Consider the following 24,926-nt stretch of genomic DNA (forward strand, 5'->3'; position numbering starts at 1 on the left):
TACACATACAGTACAGACCAAAAGTTTGGACACACCTTCTCATTTAAGGATTTTTCTGTATTATCTTAACTATGAAAATTGTACATTCACACTGAAGGCATCAAAATTATGAATTAACACATGTGGAATTGTATACTTAACAAAAAAGTGTGAAACAACTGAAAATATGTCTTATATTCTAGGTTCTTCAAAGTAGCCACCTTTTGCTTTGATGACTGCTTTGCACACTCTTGGCATTCTCTTGATGAGCTTCAAGAGGTAGTCACCGGAAATGGTCTTCCAACAATCTTGAAGGAGTTCCCAGAGATGCTTAGCACTTGTTGGCCCTTTTGCCTTCACTCTGCGGTCCAGCTCACCCCAAACCATCTCGATTGGGTTCAGGTCTGGTGACTGTGGAGGCCAGGTCATCTGGCGTAGCACCCCATCACTCTCCCTCTTGGTCAAATAGCCCTTACACAGCCTGGAGGTGTGTTTGGGGTCATTGTCCTGTTGAAAAATAAAGGATGGTCCAACTAAACGCAAACCGGATGGAATAGCATGCCGCTGCAAGATGCTGTGGTAGCCATGCTGGTTCAGTATGCCTTCAATTTTGAATAAATCCCCAACAGTGCCACAAGCAAAGCACCCCCCCACCATCACACCTCCTCCTCCATGCTTCACAGTGGGAACCAGGCATGTAGAGTCCATCCGTTCACCTTTTCTGCGTCGCACAAAGACACGGTGGTTGGAAGCAAAGATCTCAAATTTGGACTCATCAGACCAAAGCACAGATTTCCACCGGTCTAATGTCCATTCCTTGTGTTCTTTAGCCAAAACAAGTCTCTTCTGCTTGTTGCCTGTCCTTAGCAGTGGTTTCCTAGCAGCTATTTTACCATGAAGGCCTGCTGCACAAAGTCTCCTCTTAACAGTTGTTGAAGAGATGAGTCTGCTGCTAGAACTCTGTGTGGCATTGACCTGGTCTCTAATCTGAGCTGCTGTTAACCTGCGATTTCTGAGGCTGGTGACTTGGATAAACTTATCCTCAGAAGCAGAGGTGACTCTTGGTCTTCCTTTCCTGGGGCAGTCCTCATGTGAGCCAGTTTCTTTGTAGCGCTTGAGGGTTTTTGCAACTGCACTTGGGGACACTTTCAAAGTTTTCCCAATTTTTTTGACTGACTGACCTTCATTTCTTAAAGTAATGATGGCCACTTGTTTTTCTTTACTTAGCTGCTGTTTTCTTGCCATAATACAAATTCTAACAGTCTATTCAGTAGGACTATCAGCTGTGTATCCACCTGACTTCTGCACAACACAACTGATGGTCCCAACCCCATTTATAAGGCAAGAAATCCAACTTATTAAACCTGATAGGGCACACCTGTGAAGTGAAAACCATTTCCGGTGACTACCTCTTGAAGCTCATCAAGAGAATGCCAAGAGTGTGCAAAGCAGTCATCAAAGCAAAAGGTGGTTACTTTGAAGAACCTAGAATATCAGACATATTTTCAGTTGTTTCACACTTTTTTGTTAAGTATATGATTCCACATGTGTTAATTCATAGTTTTGATGCCTTCAGTGTGAATGTACAATTTTCATAGTCATGAAAATACAGAAAAATCTTTAAATGAGAAGGTGTGTCCAAACTTTTGGTCTGTACTGTATATATATAATGTGTGTGTGTATGCAGCGAGCTTCAGGATTGTAAATTTGAGCACAGGATAAGAAGTGATTCCGCTTTTTGTGTACAGATAAAGCGGTTCTTATATGACACTTCTGGTAGTTGTCATTCAGTGGTTTTGATTTCTGATGATGCCCCTGTCAGTGGCTGTCCTTCTCTCCTTAGTGTCTGCATTGCTCTATTGACTCCATAGCACCATCTGGTGTTGTACACGTGGCACTCATTGAGTCAAGGGGTGAACACTGGCCTGGTTTTAATAAATTTGCCGTAATCCTCTGTAAACAAGGAATGGAGGGGAGACCGCTTGCAGAAGCCTCTTGATAATATCACACAACGTAATGACACCTGTGTTATTTGTTTTTTGTCTTCGCAGAGTTATTGAGAAAATCTGCAGAGCACACTCTTGTCGACATGGTGCAGCTGCTCTTCTCAAGGTAAACCCTCTTGTGTTTGCCTGTGCCTTGCTGACACGGCCCCCTGAGGACTGGCATATTCTACACTTATATGGGGTCCACAGGGCAAGATGTGCAGATAGTCATCTGTCTTCTTGGAGTGTGGACAAAAGGAAATAAAAGTAATTGTAGGACCTTGAGCACATGCTGCCGAACCTAAGTTCAAGGTTTGCTTGTTGTCCTCCAGATGAAAGTCATTTATAGCGATCAGGTCTTGGTTTATGGGCCACCTTTTTAATCTGGTATCTGAATTTTTAAGTTATTTTTCTTCAAACATTTGTATAGTTTTATACGGCTTTAATAGATGGATCTATAGATAGATAGGCCATAATATTTCATTGACATTTTTTCAACAACTTGCTTTGTAAAAAGAATGAAACTTGTGAATCGAAGGGGATGGATTTGAGTAATTAGCATTAAGACGGAATCCAAACCACCTAGACCACTCACCCCCCCCCCACCCCCCGCCTAACTCCCTCATCTGTCAGGGGTTAGGTCTCTTTGAAGACTGGTGATTTTCTTAATAGACCAAACCTGATGCTCTTTGTAGGGATTTTTCAGGACTCATTGAGATTTTTTTTTTTAAATGTATAAACAGCTTTTTCCTTATAGCTGTTATGAGTGAAAACATTATTAGTTTGAATACTACATATAATGATATTAAGGTTATCATTGAATACCACTGAAAACATATATAAATACACAATAATAATAATAATAAAAAAAAAAAAGTATACTTCCAATACTGCTCTGCACCTTGATCTCTTACAGTTATGGTGGCTCCCCGTCGTTCTCCCTGCTTCCTCTTCCTGCGAGATGGGCATGTTACCTTTGTAGCCAATGTCATGTCATTGCTGTGTCCAGTGACAGGTTGCTGCCTCACATGTCTGTTAATCCAGAAGATGCCACAGAGAGAACTTCCCTGCACGCCTTCCCTGCGCGCCTTCCCTGCGCGCCTTCCCCGCGCGCCTTCCCCGCACGCGCCTTCCCCGCACACCCTGTTCTGACCATAGTGACCTGTGATCTCTGAGCTGTTTTTAAAAAAAAAAAATTCCATCTTAACCCAAAATTAAACTTCTCTTTTGATTTAACCAATAAGAATTACCTTACTTTTTATGTACAAATCCACTTTCTATCATATACTGTATGCCAACTAATCTTTATATAGGTTAGTGGAGAAATACCAATCGCCCAATTAATACTTCCTTACACATGGGTAAAGGTCTTTTTATCCACTATTTGATTAAGATACCATTTTGTTTTTGAGTAAAGAATGGGACGCATAGGTTCACCAAGTCGATTTTGGTGATATACATAGAACATTTGCGTGAATGTCAACCGGTCACTGGAAATTTGTTAAGCAAAGTTTAAGTGGCATCTTGCGTGACCCAGGAAACTAAACAATCACCAGCTGCATCGCCATGGCCTTCTGTACTGCAAAGGTGAAAAGTCAGATTTAGTCTGGATGTGATGAGAAGAGTACACTCATGCTTGTATTCACCTACATGGAAATATACATCCCTAGAATTTAGATAGATTTCCAACAAATTGTGCAATGGACATTCTGAGATGGTTCATCTTAGGACAAGCTACTTAGCACTACCAATATCCAACACTTTACTAGATTTAAGTGTACCTCCCTTTTACTGTCTGGACATGGATTATTTCTTCCATTCCCATCATCAATGGTCTACTCTGAAGCTAGCCAGTGTCTGACTGACTTCAGTACTGCTTGTGCTCCTAAGATTCTAGGTAGTTCAGACTGTCAATATTCAGGAGCACACTGCCCTCTGGGAAGCCAAAAGGCATGGGAGCAGTGGGTTCCTGAAGATTGATCTTGAAGAACCTCTTTAGCAATATACACTGCTCAAAAAAATAAAGGGAACACTTAAACAACAGAATATAACTCCAAGTGAATCAAACTTCTGTGAAATCAAACTGTCCACTTAGGAAGCAACACTGATTGACAATCAATTTCACATGCTGTTGTGCAAATGGAATAGACAATAAATGGAAATTATTATCAATTATCAAAACACCCTAAATAAAGGAGTGTTTCTGCAGGAGGGGACCACAGACCACATCTCAGTACCAATGATTTCTGGCTGATGTTTTGGTCACTTTTGAATGTTGGTTGTGCTTTCACACTCGTGGTAGCATGAGACGGACTCTACAACCCACAGAAGATGCTCAGGTAGTGCAGCTCATCCAGGATGGCACATCAATGCGAGCTGTGGCAAGAAGGTTTGCTGTGTCTGTCAGTGTAGTGTCCAGAGGCTGGAGGCACTACCAGGAGATGTGGAGGGGGCCGTAGGAGGGCAACAACCCAGCAGCAGGACCGCTACCTCCGCCTTTGTGCAAGGAGGAACCGGAGGAGCACTGCCAGAGCCCTGCAAAATGACCTCCAGCAGGCCACAAATGTGCATGTGTCTGCACAAACGGTTAGAAACCGACTCCATGAGGGTGGTATGAGGGCCTGACGTCCACAGATGGGGGTTGTGCTCACAGCCCAACACCGTGCAGGACGCTTGACATTTGCCACAGAATACTTGGCATTTGCCACTGGCGCCCAGTGCTCTTCACAGATGAAAGCAGGTTCACACTGAGCACATGTGACAGAGTCTGGAGACGCCGTGGAGACCGATCTACTGCCTGCAACATCCTTCAGCATGACCGGTTTGGCAATGGGTCAGTAATGGTGTGGGGTGGCATTTCTTTGGAGGGCCGCACAGCCCTCCATGTGCTTGCCAGAGGTAGCCTGACTGCCATTAGGTACCGAGATGAGATCCTCAGACCCCTTGTGAGACCGTATGCTGGTGTGGTTGGCCCTGGGTTCCTCCTAATGCAGGACAATGCCAGACCTCATGTGGCTGGAGTGTGTCAGCGGTTCCTGCAAGATGAAGGCATTGAAGCTATGGACTGGCCCGCCCGTTTCCCAGACCTGAATCCGATTGAGCACATCTTGGACAGACTGTCCAGGAGTTGTCGGATGCTTTAGTCCAGGTCTGGGAGGAGATCCCACAGGAGACCATCCACAACCTCATCAGGAGCATGCCCAGGCGTTGTAGGGAGGTCATACAGTCACGTGGAGGCCACACACAATACTGAGCCTCATTTTGACTTGTTTTACGACATTACATCAAAGTTGGATCAGCCTGTAGTGTGTTTTTCCAGTTTAATTTTGGGGGTGACTCCAAATCCAGGCCTCTATTGGTTAATAAATTTGATTTCCATTGATGATTTTTGTGTGATTTTGTTGTCAGCACATTCAACTTTGTACAGAACAAAGTATTCAATGAGAATATTTCATTCATTCATTCAGATCTAGGATGTGTTATTTGAGTGTTCCCTTTATTTTTTTGAGCAGTGTATTTACCTGATCAGTTATATTTTAGCATTCTCTCCTGTATCTTCTTGGCTGAGCTGTAATTAAACCTTCCATAAATCCACTCTATCGTATTTCGTAGTCCAATATGAATGTTGAACTTTCTCAGGCATACAAGTGTTGCTTATCGAGAATAAGCAGAAAATAGTATATATTATACATGTTTGTGTCGTTGAACAGAAAATCTTTTTTTTTATTTGTTTTTTTTAACATAACTTGGCTTTATATTTAATCTTAATTTTGTATTGATGTTACCCATAGATGAGTTCTGGATTATTTTTGTATGTTTTTAAGGAGAATCCTTGTATCGTGATTGCAGCCAAAGGACAAAAATGCTCCTGTGAATGCCAGCTCAGTATTATGTTTTCCATTAATGATATGCCATTACAAATCAGGCAGGTGAACATTCGAAACTGCTACTGCAAAACACTGACCTTCAAAACTCAATTATCTGTGTGTGTCACGACCACGAGCTCCAACTCCTGATATAAGTGACGTTCTCACTGTCACAAAATGCCAGGCTGATGATATTAACAGCTGATCATTCACTTTTGTATTCTTTATTGCCATAATTGTTTTATTTTTTATTTTAATGAGCATTTTAGGACTCAGATTAAAAAAATAAAGCACACTAACATTTCTCACTAATGTCCATAAATATTACGGTAACTACATAATAACAATTTGTATATATAGCTGATACATTCATATGTGATATATATGATCATGCATAGTACAATGTGCTATATTTTTCTTCCAGATTACCTCAGTTTAAGGAAGAATCGAAAAGTTACGCGGGAACCAATATGAAAAAGGTATTTAAACATTGTTTTCCTTAGCTTTTTGGCCTGGTCGCCTAATTTGCATGCATTACGTGGTGTACTTTGTGGTACTAGGATTTGTCTTTGTAAGACTGCTTTTACTGTAGAGTCCAATGTCTTTTTTTCTTTAGCTTTTTTTTAACATTTTCTGAAAAATGTTTACCTTGTTTTTATTTTTCTTTCACTTCAGTTCTTTTTCCTTTATCCTATGTGAATTTAGAGGTTTCATTTTCTGGAAAACCTTTTAAAATCCATCATCTTTATTTGCAAATCGCTTTAAAAGGAGCAAAAAGAAGGCTAAGCGTATACAGGTAGGGTGACTGACGAAGGTCACACGTCTACATGTCAGAAAACATCCGTCCTGGTGTTGCATGCCTCACTTAATAGCATTCAACTCCATTATAACAAGATTTAACTATTACATTGGCAAAACCTAATTGCTTTATAATAAAATAACAGTAAAAATACTTAGTTACTTACAAAAAGACACTCTGCTCTGAATATTCACCTAACCTCTTTAAGGCTCATTTACACAATCCGAGCTGCGTCAATGAACGACTGCTGTTCAGTAAATATTTTTTGATTTGCTGTTGTTTAATAGCTGGTTTACACAACGATGTGTATGGAGCGATCTGAAATGGGTCTTTACGTGCACATAGGTTGCCATTGTTCTTGGCAGCACAGGTCCTGCTTACACAAGACAACGCACTGCTGAATATGTTATTCTGCAGCACTTAAAGAGGATGTCTGGGACTATGTAAAAATTTAAAAAAATTGTGCCTGAGCCCTAACAGGCAGGTAGTCGCTGCCTGCCTGTTGTGCCTGGCGCCGTTCTTCGCTGGCCTGTACAGAGTGGTCACAGACTGCTCCGGCCTGTGACTTAACTGCCTCTGCTGATGTCATGTCGACAGAGCAGAGGCTTCTTTTCCACTTTGTTGACAGGGCAGGACTGCCGACATCATGCTGATTGACAGCCAGATTCCTGCTGCCAAACTGGTAGAGCTGGCTGTCAATCCGCATGACATCGGCCGTCACGTCCCATCGACAAAGTGAGACCGAAAAAAAAGCTGCTGTTCTGTTGACATGATTTTAGCAGAGACAGTTGAATTGCCGGCAGGAGCAGTTTGTGACCGCTCCGCTAGCGAAAAATGGCACCGGGCACAACAGGTAGAGGTACTAACTACATGTTGTTAGTGCTTAGGCTATGTTCACACACATTGTGTTTTTTCTGCAGCTAAATCTGATGCAAGTTTGCTGACAACTTTTCTCTGGCAGGAAAACAGCTGCGTCAAAAATGCAGGTTTTCGAGCGTTTTTTGATGCGTTTTTGCAGTGTTTTTTTCCACTGTCCTTCTGTCTCTATTTAGGCATGTACATAAAGTTCTGTGAAAAAAAAGAATCTCATTCTATTTTGCCATCAAAAATGCTGCAAAAACGCAGGTGCGTTTTTTTTTGCATTTTTCCAACATTTGTTTTACCACCCATTACTTCCCATGGGTGAAAAAACGCTGAAAGAAGTGACATGCTCTATTTTCCAAAAACTCAAGCAAGGCAGAAAATAAGCAGCAAAAAAAAGCCACATGTGTGAACAGAGAATTCGGGTTTCTCATACACTTTGCTGGTACTGCAAGATGCTGCTGAAAATTTGCATAAAATTCTGCTGCAAAATATGCAGCAAAACACAACATGTGTGAACATAGCCTTAGGCACATATTTATTATTATTTTTTTTTTAATACAAAGTCTGATAGCCCCTTTAAGGTCGATTCACTTGAGGAACAAGTGTTTTACTTCTTCATTGGGTGATCTGCAGCCTCTTTACACCGCATGGTTATCTTGCAGCTCAAATGGACCTATAGCCTCTTGCTTGATCCCTTTTAAAGTGGTTTTCAAATCTAAAAGATGGATTTTAACCATTTAGTAACTGACTGGTTTTTCTTTCTACAAAATTTTAAGTAAATTACTTAAAAATGATGTGGTATTTTAACTTTTTATTCCTCAATATTTTCTTTTGTGCAAGTTCAGATGCATTGCATAAGTCCAAGGCCGAAACTGCATTTTTATGTGCCGATTTGGTACTGCTTTCGCCCCTTACAATTAGATTAATCTGCTTGCTCTCAAACCTTCCGTGGAAAAATTGCTGTAAATCAATGATCAGACCCTAACATGGTTCTGAATAGATTGCCACTCCTGGTCTTCAATTTTGTAAGAATGAGATGACAATAAATTCTAATGTATACATTGGATTCTAGGCTAATCATTGATATTATTTTTCTTAAACCCTCATATTTTTTTTAGGAGTTTGGGTGTGGAATTTGTTTTAAAATTTGACATTTGCTGCTTTTCTTCAATGTTTTTTGCTTTATAGAAACACCGATTTTTTTTTCCATTTAAAGGAGTGTATATGTCTATGGTATGTAGTGTGAGTCTATTAATATACTCCCCTACCGCAGTCTTCTCCGGTGTCCAGCACCGTTACACTCCTCTTGGTGACATCACTCTCCAGGTCACACTGCACTCTTCGTGACCGTGAACTGGCTTGTACAGTGGAAGCCTGTGGAGCGGCAGAACGAGGCCGCATAGGCCTATATTGTAAAAGAGACTTCCGGCTCATTCATAGAGTACAGAGTGACCTGGAGAGTCTGAAGAGTGGCGACGGCACTGAGAAGAGGAGAAGAACGGCCATGGATACCAGAGAAGACAGCTATAGGGGACTATATTAATACATATACACACACCCTACATATATATTAGATTAAGTGGGGGGAAAAATAACTTAATGGGAGGTCTTCTTTACCTTCACTCTTGACAGTTCATCTCTGGACAGGTGATTCTCTCCTCCCTTTTATGTTTTCTTGGCTTTCAGCCAACTTTAATTGACCAGGTCCATTTATGTCATTGTTAGTACAATAGACAATGTGTTTGAGCTCCAATTATCTGCCGTTTTTTATTGCTCTCCACAATGTTTCTTACATCCCACCATGCGTGTCCTCTCCTGCTGTACTTACTCCTTTTGTGTTTTCCTCTCTGTGTACATTCATACATTTACCTGTTCTCTGCAGATCTCTTCATGTCTTCTCTGCAAACTGGACACCAATAGTGGTGAACAATCCAAAAACGTGAACCAGTTAGAGAGGGTACTACTTTTTAAGAGCCTAAAGGTCTCTCTTCTGTTCCTCCATATCTGTGCGGTGTGCAACTAAGACACTGGCACCATTTTTCTTTTCTTGTAGCCTGTTTGCTTTCCCTCCATCCTCATTGTAACCTGTTAGCATGGCTTTTCTGGTGGATGCATGAGGCGAAGGGGCTTTGCTGTGTTTTGACTTACACACTTGAGATCTAGATGGTCACTTTGTAATTGCTACGTTTGGAATGTAGTTGCTAATTTCCACTTGATGAATCTGTCCTGCTTCCATATGTATTGGATACTAGTCTAGAGGGGGCATGTGTATTGCTGTCAGGTCCTGGTATGGAGGTACTTAAAATATTATATAATAGCTGCAGCTCTCCAGTAGAGTAGTAGTACTAACTAGATTGCCACCAATCGCAACACAAACAAATCATAAGAGCGCAAAGCTGAGGAGAATCACAAATGATCCAAATTGCCATTTTTCTGTTTAAAAGCCAGCTGTAAATTATGACAGTCTCTAGTCTACCGAAAGAGTCATACAGGAGAACTATCTGCTGTCTGTTATTACCTAAATAGGTGGATTTCTACTTAATAAGAAAATTTTACATTTTATGAAGTGCTGTGAGTATGAGCCCTTAATATTCCTCAAAAGTAACAATTTTTTTTCTCCTTTTTTATTTCATAAATCAATAGTACAAATGAAACAAAGAAACTTTTGTAATAGATCTGATCAGAGAAATCAGCTTCTTTCTCCTGATCATTCATTTTCAGAATTCTCAATTCACAGGTAAAACCTGTATTCTGTGATGACACTGCTACATTACTGAGATAGGAGATGGCAGGTGAAAATGACTGATCAGTCCGGCTGGAGATACAAGATTTCTCTGATAACATATATTACAAAGTTTCTTATTTTCATGTGTACTATTGATTTATGAAATATAGACTAAAATTATGGTTGCTCTTTAAGAAGAGTAACTTGTATTTTTCTGTTGCAATATTTCCATTATTATTTAATGGAGAAAAAAATACTTTTTTTTTTTTTTTTTCCCTTGTAAATAATTTTAATAACGTCTCCGCTAGACACCTTGACTTCTCATTGCATTTGAGCCGACAATATCAGCTGATCATTTGGGGTTTGTGCAGAGAAGGCCGGTGACTAGAGAGGAGCTAATCTGACTAAATTTGATTTGCTGAAACTCTGACTGGAAATTGATGTGAATCGCGGGTAACAGTCGTTTATTTTGCTCTAGAGTCTCTCCAAACCAACAAAGCATGATAAATGGATGAGTTAAAAAAAATAACACTTTGCCCCTCACTTGTGCTAGCACCGCAGCTCCCTCTCAGATCCTCCACTGCTTCTCTTCCACCCCCTGGCTCCAGTCTTCTCTTCTGTCATCAGATTTTTCTTTTTACCCTTTGGGGCATCCAGTACTCAGTCGGTCTCTCATGACGTCATGATGTCACTTGAGGCCTAGCCAGTGCTGAACGAACCGAAGAGTGAAGAAAATGGAGGAGACTGGAGTCTGAAGCAGGGCTGTGGAGTCGGTAGGCCAAACCTCCAACTCCGACTCCTCAATTTCCACGACTCCGACTCCCTCATACATGGCTCATGTTTAACTGATAAATTTACTGTAGCACAGATTCATCTCAGCTAAAAGTCTAGACCCTTAGATCAGGAATAGGACAGACATTTATAGGACATTTCATAACTTTCCCAAACTCTTATGAAAAAATATTCCCCACAAACTGCATTGAACTACTGTACCCAATTTATTATATATTTTAGGAGTTGGAGTCAGTCCATTTTATCTGACTCCACCAAAATGGACACTGACTCCACGACTCCGACTCCACAGCCCTGGTCTGAAGACACGACGAGGAGCTGTGATGCAAGGACAGGTGAAAAAGAATCAAGCCAGTCTGTGGCCAGCAGGACCCCATTTTGCTTGCGTTCAGCAAATAAAATTGCAAAAGAAAAATCTGTTCTTGCAAATTCTGCGTTTTTGTGACATTCAAAGTGAATTTGATTTGCCTCGAATCAATTCACTCATCTCCACTTGTGACACAAATCTCTTGCACTATTACCTATTATTTTTCTGTGCCTCACCCTCCGGGTGGGAGAGCTGCACTTTATAGCAGCTTTAGATAATAGACCTTGGTCCCCATTGGGAAAATCTCCCCAATCTCATTCAATGTCTAATACAGGTATATTTAGATATGGGTTGTAGTAATAGGACACCCCCTTATCAAAGAGGTTATCCACTACTGGACAGCCCTTCCTTAACAACTAAAGAGGCCATAATAAAATAGAAAAAATACTTTCCAGCAGGACCGGTGCCGCTCTTTTGTTGTTGGCTGTGTGTGTCCCAGCAGCCACTGATGTTGCAGCCTTCACTATTTTCACAGCTGACATCCACTCTGATAAGATACCGAAAGGCTGCAGCTGGCAACATGACTGCCGGGTGAAGCGGCGCTGACATCAGAGTGGTGGCTGCGGTAGGGTTTTTTTGTCTTTTTTTTTTTTTTTATTATAGCCACATTAGCTGTTAAACACGGGTTGTCCAGCAGTGTGTTCCTGTACAATTGTTCTACTGGGTTTTGGGGCATTGTAATGTAACAGGAATATCCATGTTAAGCTAAAGGTATTGGCAGAATAGTGCTGTCATACTGATTTAATACATACTTTTAGTGTAAAAATCTGCAGCCTGGTTTTTGTTAAATAATCATGCTAAATTTCATTTTCCTAATCTCTTCGTGCTTCGGGGAGGAATGTGGGCAGGGTCTTCTGCTCAGAGGGCTCAGCCACTGCTCCTCCGATGCCTCTGTTGAATCATCTTTGTAATTTACATTTTGGGTTGGCGCCATTCTAGCTGTGGGCGACGCTCTTTCAGATTCAGCTGGTAGCAGTCTTAAGGAAAATGGCGCTGGAGGTGGTGCATGCGCAGACTGAGCTCTCCACTCAATGACTAGTCGAGATCTCATTCTGCGCATGTGCCACCTCCAGGAGCCATTTTCCTGAAGACCGCCGGAGGTCGATTTGCACATGCGCCAGCGCCAATTTCATAAACATTGCCACCAGCTGACTCTGCGAGAGCATCGTCCACAGCTAGGACCGAGTCAACCCAAAATTTAAAGTACGAAGATGATGAATTCAACAAAGGCAGCGGAGATGCAGTGGCTGAGCCCTCTTAGCGGAAGACCCTGCCCACAATCCCTCCCCGAAGCACGAAGAGATGAGGAAACCGAAATTTATTATGATGATTTAACAAAAACCAGACTGCAGATTTTTACACTAGGGCCACGGCCCCACTATCAGTATTTGGTCAGTATTTTTTCTCAGAAGTGGGTGATAAATGCAGAATTGGTGACTTGTTTCTATTATACCTTTTCTCTGATTGTTCCTCACCTGGGTTTGGCTCCCAGTCCTGAGAAAAAATACTGACCGAATACTGACCAAATACTGATAGTGCGTCTGTGACCTAAAGGTACAGGTGCATCTCACTAAATTAGAATATCATCAAAAAGTTAATTTATTTCAGTTCTTCAATACAAAAAGTCAAACTCAGATATTATATAGAGTCATTACAAACAGAGTGATCTATGTCAAGTGTTTATTTCTGTTAATGTTGATGATTATGGCTTACAGCCAATGGAAACACAAAAGTCATTATCTCAGTAAATTAGAATACTTTATAACAATAGCTTGAAAAATGTTTTTAAAATCCGAAATGTTGGCCTACTGAAATGTATGTTCAGTAAATGCACTCAATCCTTGGTCGGGGCTCCTTTTGCATCAATTACCGCATCAATGCGGCGTGGCATGGAGGCGATCAGCCTGTGGCACTGCTGAGGTGTTATGGAAGCCCTGGTTGCTTTGATAGCAGCCTTCAGCTCGTCACCATTGTTGCGTCTGGTGTCTCTCCTCTTCCTCTTGACAATACCCCATAGATTCTCTATGGGGTTAAGGTCAGGCGAGTTTGCTGGCCAATCAAGCACAGTGATACTGTTGTTTATAAACCAGGTATTGGTACTTTTGGCAGTGTGGACAGGTGCCAAGTCCTGCTGGAGAATGAATTTCCATCTCCAAAAGGCTTGTCAGCAGAGGGAAGCATGAAGTGCTCTAAAATTTCCTGGTAGACGGCTGCACTGACTTTGGTCTTGATAAAACACAGTGGACCTGCACCAGCAGATGACATGGCTCCCCAAACCATCACTGATTGTGGAAACTTCACACTAGACCTCAAGCAGCTTGGATTGTGGCCTCTCCACTCTTCCTCCAGACTCTGGGACCTTGATTTCCAAATGAAATGCAAAATTTACTTTGCATTTATTTGGTGTCAATGACTGCCTTCTGGTAATCTGTCAAGTCAGCAGTCTTCCCCATGATTGTGGAGCCTACTGAAACAGACTAAAGGACCTTTTTAAATGCATCGGAAGCCTTTACAGGTGTGTGTTGTTAATTATTCTAATTTACTGAGATAATGACTTTTGTGTTTTCATTGGCTGTAAGCCATAATCATCAACATTAACAGAATTAAACACTTTAAATAGATCACTCTGTAATGACTCTATATAATATGAGTTTCACTTTTTGTATTGAAGAACTGAAATAAATTAACTTTTTGATGATATTCTAATTTAGTGAGATGCACCTGTATGTATTAAATTAGTATGACAGCACCATTCTGCCCATAACTAGTTTAACATGGACATTCCAACTGACAGATTCCCTTTTAAGATTTAGATTTTTTTTTCTTCCTCCTCTTTATCGTTATAAGCTGGTCTTGAAAGTAAAGTAGGGCTTCTCTAAACCCCACAGGCCATGTTCTTCTTCTTTCAGAATGGGACAGAGACTGAAAACTATTGACTGTGATCCTGTAATTAAACCTGGGATCCCTATTATGTTAGAGAATATGGGAGGATACCAATGTGGTCCATGACCGTACAATTCTTTTATTCTTTTATTTTTTTAACTGTATGATGAGTGTACATTTTTAATAAGTTTCTGATTCTCCACTTCCTCCATCGTTCTATACAAAACTGCGTCCACTTTGCAGAGTTATTGGTCACAATGCATATGACCGTATGTAGTATCTAGGTGACTCATGAATGGGAAGCACAGGGTGACTGCTCTTGATTAGACTTGATGTTTCTTTGATCTCGTTCTACAATTTATGAAGTATATTTGGGCAGTTTTTTGTGTCCCCCCCCCCCCCCCCCCCTTCTATCAAAGGGATCAATTTGCTTTTATACATGGCACCTGTTTTTACAAAAGGAAATTGGGGTTTATGGAAAGCCAGCAGTGTGATCATCAGCTAAGAATATAGCAATGAAGACAGCATTTAAATACATTGATCCTATTGTTAGGAATTTTTTATTGATGGTTTAAAAGAGGTCTTGCATATTGGCATCGCTATAAATTTTTAGAAACTAGGACAACTCTTATTAAGACACTACTAAATACATTTGGAACCATGGATTACCCTTCTAAATTTTGCATGTTGTCGTGCCCTAACCTTTCGCGTCTTGGTGTGTCAACTAGTCCCCTGTCTGCAATCCGAATGTTGAGATTTAGGCACTTTACATGAATTACTAATTATGGCTTGTGCCATTTTCTTCTTGAGGCTTACAATATCTTTTGGAAAAACAAACGAGTACAGGTAAGGAGGCTTGTAAATTACCGTCTCCCCTCCCTCGTAAAAGTATTTCCGCACCTTGTGAGTTTGTGCATTTTTGAACACTTATTGTTACAGTGCATTTAATGTTGCCTTACATTGCCCCCCTGTATATTAGACTGCATGTAACTAGACGTGAGTGGTCTTCAGTATACAGGTGTATTTGTTAAAGGGAAAATGTCTAATGGTTTTATGTGACATCATGTTGGATTGCGTGCACTGATTGGGCTGAGTCCAGCTTCTCTAACCCCAAGGAACAACGATTATTGCTATACATTTCCCCTTTAGTGGCCGCTACATGGAAAATGTAATATTACATAGTGACCAAATGAATGTGCTCCATGTAATGCAATGGCAAGCCTGGTGCACTACAATAAGCTATGGAAAACATGCTTTCGCTCTATCTGTATTTCTTCCTATAGTCTAGGAGTGGTCTCAAATTAGGGACTTCCTTTCTATGTTGTCCTTATAACCTAATAGTCCAAATGGAATAGTGTTGTTGTTTTATCACCTGGTTAGCTTCAAAGCACTTTGTGATATATTGTGTGTAGGCTTTCTTCCAGAAAGATATCCAGCTGGTCATCTTACATGCAATGTTCCCTTAGGCTGAATTCAGATGTCCCTGTAGGTCAGTGTGTGGACCATGGTGCATGGACTGGAGCAAAAACCGAAAAAAAAAATACAATCGTATATGGTTAAAGTAATCAAGTAATTAAAAAAAATATAAACTTTATTTATTCCAGGCAAATAACAACAAGCAATGAATATACAACAAGGGTCGCACACCCAAGATATAGATAAAATCCATTATAGTTGTCAAAATGGTATAAAGAATGGAAGGTAGAAAGGGGCAACTGCTTGGTGAGCTACAGTCATGATGGACTAGGATGGTATAGTGATTATACAAAGTACACATGGATTAAAGGTAAAGTCTGTCAGATGTTATTAACCATATATACACACCATCATTGGAAATTATTAAAGGTGTATTCCCATCTCCAAGATCCTATCCCAATTTGGAGTAGGTGTAATAATATTAGCAAATGCCTCCAATTAGAAATGTAGTATAGTTCTCCTGATAACCTATGTCGCTTACCTCATGTGCAGGCATTGCAGTAGCTTAGGTATCCTTGGTTACGCCACTCATATAGTGACGGTTAGTTGTTAGTGGTCGTAACTAGTGATGAGCGAGCATGCTCGGGTGTTTTCCGAGTATCTTCAGTGTGCTCAGGTGTTTTCTGTTTGAGTCACTCCGTGCTCATGATTTGCGACTGTTTGACAGCTTTAATACATGTGAGGAATGCCTAACAAACAGGCATTCCTCACTTGTATTAAAGCTGTCAAACAGTCGCAAATCATCCACACACAGTGACTCAAATATAATATTTGAGCACCCCACAAATACTCTGTGAGCACCCGAGCATGCTCGCTGAAAGGGTTAACAATACATGCTCGCTCCTCACTAGTCGTAACCATGGATACCTAAGCTACTGCAATGCCTGCACATGATGTAAGCGACATAGGTTATCAGGAGAACTATGCTACATTTTTTATTTGAAATATTTGCTAATATTATTACACCTATTACATATTGGGATGAGATCTTGGAGATGGGAATATCTCTTTAAACATGTGTCCAAGTATCAATGGTCCTATAAAACAGGTATTATAACCATACCGAGCAGAGACTGTAGAGTATATACCTGAAGATAGCAGGAGCTCCTTTAGATGAGTGGCGCCCACCCTGACACTCGTTTCAGCGATGCCTTCATCCGGAGGTCTGCTGACCTGAAGTTGACAGCATCATAGGCATGCAGCTGGTGAAATAAGTATTGAACATGTCACCAATTTTTTAAGTAAATCTATTAGTAAATGTGCTATTGACATAACATTCTCACCAGATGTCAGTAGTGTCCATAGATTATTCTATGTAATAATGAGATATGACACAGGGTAAAGGTATTGAACGCGCTTACTGAAATTTATTTAAACTTAATGCAAAAGCCTTTGTTGCTGATGACAGCTTCAAGAAGCCTCCTGTATGGAGAACCTAGTTGCATCCATTGCTCCGGTGTGATTTTGACCCATTATTCCACACAAACACTCTTCAAATCCTGAAGGTTCTGTGGGCTCCTTCTATGAACTCTGAGCTTTAATTCCTTTCCATAAATTTTCTATTGGATTCAGGTCAGGTGGCTGAGCCATTCTAGCAGCTTTATTTTATTTCTCTGAAATCAATTGAGAGTTTCCATGGCTGTGTGAATGAGCCCATTGTCTTGTTGAAATGCGTACCCTCATTTCATCTTCATCATCCTGGTAGATGGCAGCAGATTTTAATAAAAAATGTCTCTGTACATTTGTCCATTTATCCTTCTTTTAATTAAATGAAGTTTGCCAGTGCCGTATGCTGAAAAACAGCCCCACACCATGATGTTTCCACTTCCAAACTTCACTGTTGGTATGGTGGTTTGGGGGTGATATGTAGTGCCCTTTGGCCTTCAAACATGGTGTTTATTATGGAATCCAAAGAGTTCAATATTGGTCTCATCTGACCAGGCTATATTCTCTCAGTATTTCACAGGCTTGTCTAAATGTTGTTTAGCAAGCTTTAAATGCACTTGATCATGCATTTTGTTCAGCAATGGAGTCTTATGTGGTGAGCATGCTTACAGGCCGTGGAGATTGAGTGCATTACTTATAATTTTCTTTGACACAATTGTACCTGCTGATTCCAGGTCTTTCTGTAGCTCTCCACAGGTGGTACATGGCTCTTTGACATCACTTATGATAATTATTTTCACTGTTCTGTCAGAAATCTTGCAGGGAGTACCTGGTCGTGGCCGGTTTATGGTGAAATTGTTATTTCCACTTCTGGATTATGGCCCAAACAGTGCTCACTGGAACCCTCCGTAGTTTAGAAGCTCTTCTGTAACCAATGGCATCAGTATGTTTTGCAACAATAAGGTTGTGAAGGTCTTCAGTTTACTGATTTTACCCATCATGCGATGTTTCTTGTGTGGCACCTTGTTAATGAGGCACCTTTTTATAGGCCATCAGTTGAACCAGCTGATGATATTTTTCACCAAGTGGCAAGATTGCTTTTTAATTACTGATAGATTTCAGCTGGTGTCATGACTTTCCATAGCTTTTTGCTCTATTTCTTCATGTGTTCAATACTTTTTCCCTGTCATTTTTCAATATTACATATAACTCAATTTATGGACATCTATGGTTTGATTGATTTTTTTTGTGGATTGGATGGGTTGTTACCGATCTCTATTGAGAATTTCATGTCAATAGCACCTGTAGAAATACATTTACTTGGAATATTGGTGACGTGTTTGATACTTATTTCCCCCGCTTTATATGAGGTTGTCAGGTTAAGGTCAGGATGTCCACGGCCAGTCCATGCATCATGGTCTATATTTCAACTATATTCGATATCGCTGCTTCCGTTAAAGTCTGTTCTATCAAAATATACAATTATTTAACCTTTGGGGTAAACGGTGTAACGCAAGAAAATAAATTGAAATGCCAGAATTGTCAATTTTTCAGCTTGGCTTCCTGTGGGGGGGAGAAAAAAAAAACTACAAAAAGTGATAAAACGTGCACCCCAAAATGGCATAAATAAATCAACTTACAAAGTATAAAACCCTTGTCTGTCAATGGAGAAATGAATTATGAGTAGCAAAAAAATAGGCCCACAAACGAAATAAATTTTTACAAATTTCAGAAATTGTTTTTCACTAGTAGAAGAAAAGATATACAAGTTTATCGCCTTAATCGTATTTACCAAAATAATCATTTTGTTAGGTCATTTTACTGCATAATGAATGCCATAAAAGCAAAACCCATAAAGCAATGGCGGATTTGCTATTTTTTATTTTTTTTGCCATTTCATGGCACTTGAAATGTTTTTCCCAGTTTCCAGTAAACTGTTAGGTAAAATGAGTGGTCTCATTCAAAACTATAACCCCTCTCACCATTTAAAAAAAAATAAATAAATAAAAATTCATGTGACTGGGGAAGGAAAAATGAAAGTCCTCGCTCTTGAGAATAATGTAAAAGAAAAATGAAAACACCAAAATTGGCCAGGAAGGGGTTAAAGCAACTCTACAGGCTCATCCTTAATAAGGGTCATTTGCTCTGTACTCGTTTTTTTCATTAACTTACTTTTGTTTTTTTCTTCTTAGTGGTTTAGTTATCTGTACTGTACATTATAGAAATCCTCTCTCCATTCACTGGCTTTTTAGTGATCATGTGACAGACTGATGTTTATACTTCGCAGCCAATCAGAAGGGGTAGAACTGTATGGAGAAGGGAGAGAGCAGCAGTTTGAACCAATGATGAGACAGGAGGTGTGTCTCAGACTCAGAAATAAAAATTTGAATCCAGAAGAAGCCCATACTAGGTAATAAAACTAAACTAGCAAACCATAGTAACGCAGACCAAAAAATTCCTTTTTAAAACATAACTTTTAAGACTCATACCAGTCACCGTAAAAAAACAAACAAACAAAAAAAAGATTCAATGTTGTTCCTGAAAAGTCAGATGGGTATCATGCAAGTGTCATGCGTTTTTCATGCGAGTACAATGCGATTTTTCTCACCTAGCAGCATCCGAATAACATCCGAATGCAATCTTTATGCAGTGCGATTTTAACATAAGCTTTTACATAGAGTAATTCTCTGTCATTTAAAGATAGTTTTCAAAGGAAATGTTCTTCTAAACATAGAAACATGTGAGTGAAATATATAATCAGTGCTTTGCGTGTGTAGCTTACTGTACATGTATTTTATTATTAAATAAATACATTTCTGAAAAAAATAGCGTGGGAGTCCCCGAAATTTTATTAACCAGCAGAGGAAAAGCAGACAGCTGGGGGATGAATGATGTTTATGACCTGAGAAGGGGGTAATACGTATATAGCTTCCCAGGCTATTAATATCAGTTCACAGCTGTATGCTTGGCCTTTACTGGTTATTAAAATGAGGGACCGTCAAAAAAAGACGTGGGGTCTTCCCTATTTTAACAACCAGCAAAGGCTAGGCAGACAGCGTTGGGCTGATATTAATAGCCTAGGAAGGGACCATGGATATTGGCGCCCTCCCAGACTAAAAACATCCCCTCTTAGCTGTCCCAGAAAAGGTGCATCCATAAGATGTGCCAATTCTGGCCCTTAGCCTCCGCTCTTCCCTCTTGCCCTGGTGCGGTGGCAAGTGGGGTAATAGGGTTAGGGTTGATGTCAGCTTTGTATTGGCAGCTGACATCAAGCCCAGGGGTTTAGTAATGGATAGGCATCGATAAGACGTCCCCATTACTAACCCCATAGTCAAATTGTAAATAAAAACACCCAGAATAAAGACATTTATCTGAAATAAAGACACCCTCCTTTATAGAAATAAAAATAAACCGTTATACTCAACTTTTATGCCTAATCCACTGAAGCCCATGTAAGAGAATGAAAATAATAAACTAACATCATCCTCACCTGTCCGACGTTAAGATAATCCTGCAATGCCCATATCTCCTTTAAAACTATAAAAATTATAAGCTCAGTGACTCGCTTTGATGGGAATAAGGTGAGTGGAGTTCATAGCCAATGAACTTCGTTCACCTCACTAACATCAGCGCAAACGCTGAGAGAACTTTCCCACGACACTCAGGCTGCCATCAATGAGGTGAACGGAGTTTATTGGCTCTGAACTTCACTCCCCTTTCTCACGGCACCGCGAGCGTGAGACCTTTAAAATGAACTCCGCTCACCTTATTGCCGTCACTGTGAGTCAGAGCTGCTCTAGCATGCTCAGTTCAGTGACTCTGCTGCATGTCAGGCTGAATGGTTGCATCATGCAACCATTCAGCCTGCCATCTAGATGTAGCAGAGCTAGACACTTTAACCGCTTCCCGACCGCCCACTGTAGATAAATGTCTGCGCTGCCTGGGCTCTGTGCAGCGCGGACGTTTAAAAACGGTGGGTGGTCCCGCAGCGCTCAGGACCCCCAGGGTCCTGCAAGTGCTGCAGGAGCAGTGCAGAGCGATAGCTCTGACAGGGAGCATCATCGGGACCTGACTGGATCAGGTCCCAGTGATGTTAACCCTTTGCTGTCTTCTATATGCCGCGATCTATAGTGATCGCGGCATATAGAAGACAGCAGGAGGAGAGGGGGTCGTCCACTTACCTCTCCGACGGCCCCCTTATACCTTCCAGGACCTGACTTTGCTATGGCAGCTGGAGGTCACATGACCGCCTCCAGCTCTGCCATATATGGTGTCCTGCCTGGCTCAGCCTGCAGCTGAAGCCTGGCAGGAGACTCTGACTGTGAAAGTCAGTGAAGATCTCATGTAATGTAATATATGTCTATTACATTACATGAGATCAGGTATCAGAAAAATAAAAATTAATGTCCCATACAGGGACTAAGTAAAAATGTAAAAAAAAAATGTTTTGAAACTGTTTAAAAAAAATTACAAAATAAATTAAAATAAATAAATAAAATATTAAACCGATCAATCCGTATATTTATGCAAAAATAAAAAAAGTACACATATTTGGTATTGCCGCGTCCGAAACAACCCGAGCTATAAAATTGTCACACTAATTAACTCCTTCTGTGCACACCGTAATAAAAATAAATAAAAAACGGAGCAAAAAACTATGCTTTTTCCTCATATCGCCAAACAAAAAGTGGAAAAAAATGCGATCAAAAAGCAAAATGGAAATAAAAAAGGTACCGCTGAAAACGGCATCTTGTTCCGCTAAAAAAAAGCCGCCATACAGCTCCATCAGCCGAAAAATAAAAAAGTTATAGCGCTCAGAATAAAGCAATGCAAAAAAAATATTTTTCCTATAAAATTGTTTTATTGTGTAAAAGCGCCAAAACATAAAAAAAATATACAGTAAGTGTAGTATCGCTGTAAACGTACTGACCCGAAGAATAACGCTGCCTGATCACTTTTACCACACGCAGAACGGCATAAAAAAAAAACTCAAAAAACAATTCCTGAATTGTTGGTTTTTGTTAATTTTACCTCCCAAAAAACGGAATAGAAAGCGATCAAAAAATGTCCCGTACCCAAAAATGGTACCAATAAAAATGTCAACTCGTCCCGCAAAAAACAAGTCATCACATGACTGTCGGCCGAAATATGGAAAAATTATAGCTCTCAAAATATGGCGATGCAAAAACTAGATTTTTCAAAAAAAAAAAAGCGTCTTAGTGTGTGACAGCTGTCAATCATAAAAACCCGATATAAATCTGGTATCTCTGTAATCGCACCGACCCGAAGAATAAAGTAATCTAATCTAAGTGATATCACATTAGGAACGGCGTAAAAAAATAAATAAAACCAATTCTTCACCTGCTACTAATTTGTTTATTATGTCTCCCAAAGATCGCAGTAAGGCGCAGAGCCTTACATTTATCCTGCGCTCTGCGCTGAGCGCTTACACCAGAGTTTCCGTGTAAATCTCTGAAATATGTGATTCAGCCAGAACCCATGATGGAAGATTCCCTGTAATGAGGCAGATATAGGCCACTGTGAATGCCGTCTGGCCTGTGATCCCACGGTGTCATTTGTTTTAGGCGTGCATAAAAGTGCGGTTGGCCACAGTTTTGTGCACTTCTGAAAAAAAGGACACCACCAAACAGAGGCCAGACGGAGTCCAGAGTAACTCTGCTGCCTCATTACAGTGAATGGATCCCTCAGGGGTTTCATCTGAATTGCATCACTTGGAAATTTAGATGGAAACCCCGATGTAAGTGCTCAGCCTAGAGCGCCGGATAAATGTAACGTAAAATGTTCCCAATAAAAGCTTCAACTCAGTCCTCAAAAAAAGCTAGTCCCCACTCAGGTCCGTCATCTGTTAAAAATATAAGGGACTTCCAAGTTACTGGTAGCAGAAAGGCTCTGGAAAAGCGAAATGGCCCTTGCCCCCCAAAAGAAATTCAGAAAATTTTGTGCTCCCAAATCCAAATGCCTATTCTACAATAATTTGTTCTCCAATTGTCAAATAGCGCTCCGTCCCCCCCAGATCTCGCCGTATTGCTGAGCAGTACGATACAGCCACATATGGGGTATTGCCACTTTTAGAAGAAATTGTGTGACACATTTCGGCACCATTTTTACCCATTGCCCTGTGTGAAAATGTAAAATCTGAGGGTAAAACATTTTTTTGTGGTAAAAATATAATTATGCTTTTTTCACTGCCCAATGGTATAAATGTAAAAATTAAAAAATACTCACTACTTCCCTAGATGAATTCCTTGAGAGGTGTAGTTTACAAAATGGGGTCACTTGTGGGGGTTTCTGCTGTTTCGGCATGTCAGCGACTCTTCAAATGTGACATGGTGTCTGCTGCCTATCCCAGCCAACATAGCGCTCCTTTCTCTTCCGAACCCTGCCGTACACCAAAGCAGTGGTTTTCCCCCACATATGGGGTATCAGCGTACTCAGGAGAAATTGTACAACAAATTTCATGGTGCAATTTATCCTATTACCCTTATGATAATGCAAAATTAAGGGATGAAAAACTTTTTTGTGGGAAAAATGTGAAAATTTTATTTTTACAGCTGATTATTATAAACTTCTGTGAAGCACCTTGGGGTTCAAGGTGCTCACCACACATCTAGATAAGTTCCCTAAGGGGTCTAGTTTCCAAAATGGTGTCACTTGTGGGGGGTTTCCACTGTTTAGGCACATCAGGGGCTCCCCAAATGCAACATGGCGTCCGCTAATTATTCAAACAAATTTTACATTCAACAAGTCAAATGGCGCTCCTTCCCTTCCAAACCCTGCCGTGCGCGCAAACAGTGGTTTGCCTCCACATATGGGGTATCGGCGTGTTCAGGAGAAATTGCACAACAAATTTCATGGTGCAATTTATCCTATTACCCTTATGATAATGCAAAATTAAGGGATGAAAAACTTTTTTGTGGGAAAAATGTGAAAATTTTATTTTTACAGCTCAATATTATAAACTTCTGTGAAGCACCTTGGGGTTCAAGGTGCTCACAACACATCTAGATATGTTCCCTAAGGGGTCTAGTTTCCAAAATGGTGTCACTTGTGGGGGGGTTTCCACTGTTTAGGCACATTAGGGGCTCTCCAATCGCAACATGGCGTCTGCTAATTATTCAGACAAATTTTACATTCAAAAAGTCTAATGGCGCTCCTTCCCCTCCGAGCCCTGCTGTGCGCCCAAACAGTGGTTTTCCCTCACATGTGGGGTATCAGCGCGCTCAAGAGAAATTGCACAAAAAATTTTGGGGTCCATTTTTTCCTGTTACCCCTGTGAAAATAAAAAAAATTGGGTCTAAAGTAACATTTTTGTGAAAAAAGTTAAATGTTAATTTTTTTTCCTCCACATTCCAAAAATTCCTGTGAAGCACCTGAAGGGTTAATAAAGTTCTTGAATGTTGTTTTGAGCACCTTGAGGGGTGCAGTTTTTAGAATGGTGTCACTTTTGGGTATTTTCTGTCATAAAGACCCCTCAAAGTGACTTCAAATATGATATGGTCCCTAAAAAAAATGTTTTTGTAAATTTTGTTGGAAAAATGAGAAATCGCTGGTCAACTTTTAACCCTTATAGCTCCCTAACAAAAAAAATTTTGGTTCCAAAATTGTGCTGATGTAAAGTAGACATGTGGGAAATGTTATTTATTAACTATTTTGTGTGACATATCTCTCTGATTTAAGGGCATGAAAATTCAAAGTTTGAAAATTGCAAAATTTTCAAAATTTTTGATTTTTTCACAAATAAACGCAAGTGATATCAAAGAAATTTTACCACAATCATGAAGTA

At 40.3% G+C, this 24,926-nt stretch overlaps 1 protein-coding gene across 11 annotated transcripts in view; it reads left to right on the top strand.

The window, feature by feature from the left end:
• GBF1 (golgi brefeldin A resistant guanine nucleotide exchange factor 1) overlaps positions 1–24,926 on the top strand; it is a 230,673-nt gene that overhangs the window by 117,740 nt on the left and 88,007 nt on the right. For 5 of the 11 annotated variants that reach the window (XM_073685833.1, XM_073685835.1, XM_073685837.1 and 2 more), the window contains exons 7-10: positions 2,031–2,091; positions 6,255–6,309; positions 9,376–9,450; positions 15,071–15,106. In XM_073685833.1, the coding sequence (XP_073541934.1) occupies positions 2,031–2,091; positions 6,255–6,309; positions 9,376–9,450; positions 15,071–15,106 (227 nt within the window). The remainder of the gene's footprint in view (positions 1–2,030; positions 2,092–6,254; positions 6,310–9,375; positions 9,451–15,070; positions 15,107–24,926) is intronic. The other 6 variants (XM_073685839.1, XM_073685841.1, XM_073685842.1 and 3 more) reach the window with 2 other exon arrangements.

The sequence above is a fragment of the Phyllobates terribilis genome, unplaced genomic scaffold, assembly GCF_046119375.1.
Source record: "Phyllobates terribilis strain yellow unplaced genomic scaffold, ASM4611937v1 Scaffold_5__5_contigs__length_657084704, whole genome shotgun sequence".
Taxonomy (NCBI): Eukaryota; Metazoa; Chordata; class Amphibia; order Anura; family Dendrobatidae; genus Phyllobates; species Phyllobates terribilis.